At 59.2% G+C, this 6,240-nt stretch overlaps 1 protein-coding gene across 2 annotated transcripts; it reads right to left on the bottom strand.

Moving 5' to 3' along the window:
* Nucleotides 1–5,908, bottom strand: SAXO5 (stabilizer of axonemal microtubules 5). Of its 2 annotated transcripts, XM_028093126.2 has the most exons (9): nt 5,894–5,908; nt 4,119–4,698; nt 2,626–2,732; nt 2,439–2,539; nt 2,098–2,210; nt 1,884–1,993; nt 1,337–1,541; nt 722–807; nt 1–228 (listed from the first exon to the last, which is right to left on the bottom strand). In XM_028093126.2, the coding sequence occupies exons 1-9, from the start codon at nt 5,906–5,908 to the stop codon at nt 1–3; spliced, it is 1,545 nt and encodes a 514-aa protein (XP_027948927.2). The 2 variants fall into 2 exon arrangements, with proteins under 2 accessions (XP_027948927.2, XP_087873641.1); XM_088017515.1 differs by lacking the exon at nt 5,894–5,908 and having other exon boundaries at nt 722–835; nt 1,329–1,541; nt 4,119–4,710.
* Between the last annotated feature and the right edge of the window lie 332 nt (nt 5,909–6,240).

The following is a 6,240-nucleotide window of genomic DNA, read 5'->3' as shown; positions in this document are numbered from 1 at the left end:
TTATTGCTGTCTAGGGCATGGGTAGGTGGGGGCCTGGGGGGCCCGAGGGTCTACCTTATCCGCCCCACAGCCCCACTGGCGAGGGGAGCCCAGAGGCACATGGCTGTCCTGCAGATTGACCAATCTCAGCACTGCTGGGCCCTGGTACTTGGAGGGAAACTCATGCTCGTATTGGGTTGAGAAGAAGCGCTGTCTGCCCAGCGGGGGCTCAATGTGGCTGTACTTGCACTGTGGAGGCAGGGTGGGCAGCCTGGCAGGACAGCCTGGAGGCTGGCGGACCTACCTGGCCCACCCCGTGGCCCCCATACGACCCTAGGAGCAGCAAAGGCTGATGACTGGGCTCTGAGGAGGTGGGCAAAAGGTGCCCCAGCTTGGGCTGACCCAGGAGCTGGAGAGAAACCGGTGACCCCTGGAACGACCCCAGGACTGTGGTGACGCAGGCAACTGCGAGCTAACCCTCGGCTGGGGGTTTAACTGTGGCTGGCGATATAAAGGTGTCCTTGAGCTGGCCCTGCCACTAACTACCCTGGTGGTGAGCTAGGGATGACCTTGAGGCTGGGGTGACATTAAGATGACCCTGTGCCTGGGGTCACCCTAGAGAGACCCTGACAGGACTTGATACGAATTCTGGGCCTGAGCTGACGGCATTATCATCCTGAGATAAAGCTACACTGATTTTGGGGGTTAAGTGGTCAGGGAGGTACCCTTCCCCATCCCTCACCCGCTGTAGCATGTCCTCAGTCACGGAGGCCGGAGCTGTTCTATGAGGCTTCAGCATCTTCTGGTTCATGGTTAAAAAATCTGTTTCTGGAGATTTGGGGTGGGGGTAGTCGAGCTGAGGGGCTGAAGGAGGAGAGGCATGGTCCCTGGGCAGGAACGTGCGAGATTAAGGATGGAGTAGGACTTCAGGGCGAAGCCTGAGCCCTCGCTGAAGTTGGAGCGAAGATGGATTAGGAGGCGGGGCGGAGGGAGGAGCCAGGGGCGTGGCAAGCGCAGACTAGTGAGGGCTAAGGCAGGGCGGGCTAGTCGGTGAGGGGGCGGAGCCAGAGTCTGACAGAAGAGCAGGGGTTAGAGTCGGGAAAGGGCAGATATGGAGAGGGGCGGGCCTACGGCCATGCAGGGGGCGGTGCCGTGGCGGAGACGGTGGTGGTGGGGAGTCAAGTCCACGAAGAGGCGGGTTGTCCAGGGTCAGAGTTGGGCTCTCGGTCCCTGGGGTGGGATCTCGCTCTTCAGGAGGCGGAGCCAGAATCGGGCGGTGGGCGGGGCGAAACTGGCCGGGGCGGGGTTAGAGCTGCGGCGGGGAAGGGAGCCCTGCCCCTCCCCCCAACCCGCTCACCGTCGGTGCCTCGTGGCAGGTTGCTACGCAGCAAGTGAAGACTGGGCGCTTTCTGCGGCTTCTCTGGCGTCCCACGGGGGCAATAGTCCGTGCCCGTAGGGGTCTGGAAGAACTGTTCGAGCAGCGAGGAGTCCCCTAGGCGCACGTGACTCTTCAGTTTCTCGTAAGGCACGTGGCGGCTGGGTGGTTCGGTCACGGGCGGCGGCTGTAAGACCATATGGCCTCTGGGAAGCTCCCGTGTCCGGGATCTCCCAAAACCCGGGTGGAGACAAGAGGCGAGCGCTCTACGACCTTGGAGAGCTCACACCCTCTCTAGGCCCCACGTTGCTGGTGCTGGGAGTAGGCACTGTACCTCATTTTGCAGACAGAGCCACCGAGGCTCCCAGTGGTTAAGGGACTTAACCCTAGATGCCGCAGATAGACCCAGGAGATCCCCCACACGTCACACTCACTCCCACCTCAAGGCCTTTGCACCTGCTATTGGTACTGCCTGGGAAACCCTTTCCCTGAGGAGCCCCGGGGGGAAGGTCTCCCCCTTCCGGCTGACCTGACCATGGAAGAAATGCATGGAGGTGGTGAGGCTGCCTGGACCAGGGCACCAATTTCCTTCCAGGATGTGCGATGCTGGAGTCTGGTCATGGTGAAGGACAAAAGGCTCTGCCAGTGGCAGAGCAGAGGCTGAGCAGACCGGGAGGTCCCTATGGGAAGGGGGGAGGTTGGGGGGAGGGGGGAGGGGTGGGCAGGGCCGGCAGTAGACTCACCGGGCTCTCGGGCATAGAAATGATCAGCTTTGGTGGTCCTATCATGGAACAGGCCATCTCCAGGAACAATATTCACATAGTGGATGTGGGCTGTGGCCTGGGCCTTGTCATACCTGCAGACCAGGGAGGATTCGTCTGATCCGGGCCCTTGCAACTCCCAGGAAATGGGAGAGAGGCAGGCTTCCCAAAGGCCAAGCTGTGGGGTGCTAATGGTGGGAGAGCCTTGCTTGTAGGTGATGGAGGCCTCAAAGGCACAGTATTGGCCCCAGAGCCTTGGGTGGCACGCTCCACGAGTCGCTGAGAGCCCGCCACCCTGGTGGAAGGCCACCGTCTCTTTGTACCTGTCTGGGGGCAGACCCTGGGGCCTGAAGGCTTGCTTCTGCTCCGAACACATGGGCCCATAGCCAATCTTGAAGTCTCCCAGTTCCACGCTGGAGAAGGCCTGAGAGTGGACAGAGGTGGGATGGACAACCCCACGCAGCCCCTACCGCTGCCCTCCCCCGCAGCACCAGCCCCACCTCGACTTACCCTCTTACACATCAAGGCCGGTGGGCTCAGCAGGGCCTGGAAGTGTCTCTGGTAGGAGGTCCCATTATCCTGTCTCCTGTGGTCCCACCTGAGGGGGCTGAGACCCCCTGAGGATGAGCAAGAATAGACAGAGAAGGGCATTGAGCCCCTGCAGCCTCAGGCCCACTGGGATGCGAGTCCTCACCTGGAAAGGGGAGCTGGGCAGTCCTGACTAGCCTCGCCCGAGGGCTGTGTGGAAAACACCAAAAAATAACACAAGGAATGATAACAAGAATAATTACCAAGTATTGAACCCGGCATCTAGGTTAAGTGCTTCGAACCTCATCTGCAGGGTTCATAACTCTCCCCACCTTACAGCCTTCCTGAGGCTCAGAGAGGCCAAATGACTTGCCGGAAGTCACGGAAATTCAAAACCAGAACTGAGTCAAGTCCAGATCTGACAATCCCGGAGCCCAGCGTGGAGGGACTCTGACTAGTGACCACCAGCCGGTCCCCTGGAGTCACAGAATTAGAAAATCATACAAATGACAGCTTCTCTTTTTTGAGCGCTCACTGGATGCCAGGTGCATCATACACTCTGGGCTCCTTTGGCTTCAGCAGCGCCTATGAAGTGGGACTCTATTGTTGCACGGAGGAAAATCCAGGCTTGGGGAGGTCAACTTGCTCAGTCACATAACTACTATGGTGACAGGGATGGGGTGGCGACTTAGCAGATTTGTCTGATTCCAAACCACCATTCATGACTTCTGCCCATGGCACAGCCCCTTGAAAAAAATTCAGGAGCTATGCCCTTCTATGCTTATAGAAACTGAGGCTCAGGGAGGTTCCTGGTTTTCTCAGCCCGGCACTGTTGACATTTGGGGCTGGAGAATTCTTTACTGGGGCGAGCTATCCTGTGCATGGTAACATGTTTAGCAGCATCCCTGGCCTCCCTTCATTCCCTGCTAGTAGCACCCCCTCCGTGGGTGATGACAACCAAAATGGTCTCCAGGGGCGCCTGGGTGGCTCGGTTGGTTAAGCAGCTGCCTTCGACTCAGGTCATGAGCCCAGGGTCCTGGGATCGAGCCCCGCATCGGGCTCCTTGCTCAGCGGGGAGCCTGCTTCTCCCTCTCCCTCTGCCCCTCCCCCCTGCTCATGTGCGCGCTCTCTCTCTATTTTATTTTATTTTTTTAAAGATTTTATTTATTTATTTGACAGAGACTGCAAGAGAGGGAACACAAGCAGAGGGAGTGGGAGAAGGAGAAGCAGGCTTCCCATGGAGCAGGGAGCCCGATGCCAGGACTCTGGGATCACGACCTGAGCGGAAGGCAGACGCTTAACGACCGAGCCACCCAGGCGTCCCTATCTCTCTTCAATAAATAAATAAAATCTTAAAAAAAAAAAAAATGATCTCCAGACGTAGCCAAATGTCCCCTGGGAGAGGACGCGGAATCCCCGCCCGCCTGGAGAACCACGCGGTTGGCAAGTCGCGCGGGCCGCCCCGGCGCGCTCACCGAGGTGGCAGCAGGGCGCGCGGGACCGCGGGCACGGGTCGTGGGGGCGGTAAAACGCCTGGTAGGTGGTGGGCGGGATGCGCAGCTTGGCTCTGTCGCCAGGCGGCACCGAGTCGCGGTCGAAGATGAGCCGTGCGCCGCGGATCTGCTCGCTCGCGCGCGCCGGCGGCTCGGGCCAGCCGAAGTCGGCGCGCACGGTGGAGAGGCCGGTGCGGACGCGCGGGCCCGCGTGCACGCGCAGGTTGCTGGCCTGCATGGCGAGGGTGCGCTCCCGCATCTCCGACCGCGCGGACGGCGACGGCCCCGGGGGCGCGTACGCGCAGTGCGTCTCCGACCCGAGCTCCGTGCCCGCCGAGCGCGTGTCCTGGGCGAAGAGGGACCCGCGGGGCGGCTCCTGGCACTGCGGTGCGCGGGTGCCTCCCGGGTGCGCCCGGAAGTCCTGATGCGACGTGGATTGCATGGCGCCCACGTGCAGCCGCGGGTCGGGCCCCAGTGCAAAGTGCGAGGCCTTGAGGAAGTCCCGCCTGGACAGCGGGCACGGCAGCAGGGCGACCGCGGCCATCGGGGGACAAGGCGCCACCTGTGAGGGGGCGGAGACCCGGGAGTGAGCAAGCGACGCCTGAGGACAATGCTGCCTTTTACTCCCTTCCTGTGTTCCAGGCACGGGGCCCTCGGGGCTGGACACATTGTGAAAAAACAGGCGCAGAACCTGTGCCTACCCCCAGGGAAAGTAGAGATATCATCATTCATTTGACGCTTACTGTGTGCCAGGCACTGTTCTAGGTTCTTGGAAGGGGGAACATCAAATAACAAAACAGACCAAGAGCCGTGCCCTTGTGGAGTTAATGCTGGGGCGAGGAGGTGACAGACAATACTGAATAAATGTACTACTATCAGTTGCAGAGTTAGGAGAAGGAGCTAAGTGCTGTGGGTAAAACCATCACACAGGGAAGGAGGATGGGGGTGGGGAGGTGGGATGGGAGGGTTGCAGTTTTAAATAGGGCGGTGTCACTGAGATGACAAAGACCTGAAAAGGGTGGGAGAGGAGCTTTTGGGTACCTGGGGGAATAGCATCCCAGGCAGAAGGAACAGCAGGTGCCAAGGCCCCTCCCAGAGGGGGTCAGTGCAGAGTGAGCACCAGGAAGGGCTGCAGAATGAACCGCTGCTTTCTACAGTTTGTCTGATACAGGAGCCCCCTCTCCTCACCCTCAGTCAGTGGTCGAGGCCATGGCTCTCCGCTCCAATGTCTGCTCAGTCCTGGCCAATGTCCCATCTCTGCCACACACCTCCTCATAGGGCTTTCTGCCCTCTGCAGTTGTTCTCTTGGATCTCTTCCTATCCTCAAACTCTCTGAGGCTCAGACACCTCTCACTCCACTTCCCTGATCTCCAGCTCCAAGAGGCGCTGTCAGCACCCCAGTTAGCTGACTGGGACTTTCTTGCCTTTGCTCAGATAGGAGGAGTCTCCCTCCCCCTCGTCCCAGCCACTCAGAGACCAGCCCCCCTGGAGCAGGCTCACCGCGCATCAGCTCACAGCTAGCTCATGTCGACCTCTTTAGAAAGCAGGCAGCAAGCATGATAACAAGACCACAGTTTGTCAGGGTCTGTTTGCTTTTTTGATCATTTTGGCACCGAAAAGAGTTGAGAGTGGAGAAGTCTTCAAATAGTTGATGGAGAATCTGACAACTGAAGTTACTAGCTAGGTCACCTCGGAGTAAGTAATTGGGCTCCTGTGAGCTTCAGCTTCCACATCAGGGATGAGGGTATGGTACTTACCTCAAGGGGTGGCATGGGGACTAATGAGTCTTAGAAAATGCGCTTGGCAACCGGCCTGACCCTCGAGGCTCCCTCTGTCCCCAGTCTCCCAGAGGATGCTTACATGTTCCTTCCAAGGCTGCATCCCAGTGTGGTCCAGCTCTGCCCATTGTGACCAAAGAGCTTCCCCCAGACGGTGCTGTCACAATGGTCCCCCAGCAACTCTGAGGGCGGCTGGGAGGAAGCTCAGGAGTGAGGCCAGAGGATCCTGCCTTCTGAGAGCTCAAGAGAGCTTGGCAAGTGACTTGACTTTGCGAAGCCTCAGTTTTGTCATCTGGGAAATGGGGCTGTGAGGATGGTAACCACTT

Source organism: Eumetopias jubatus, unplaced genomic scaffold, assembly GCF_037043125.1.
Source record: "Eumetopias jubatus isolate StellerSeaLion01/CBP00866 unplaced genomic scaffold, mEumJub1_p1.0 scaffold_1, whole genome shotgun sequence".
Taxonomy (NCBI): Eukaryota; Metazoa; Chordata; class Mammalia; order Carnivora; family Otariidae; genus Eumetopias; species Eumetopias jubatus.
This window is presented reverse-complemented; position numbering and strand designations above follow the sequence as displayed.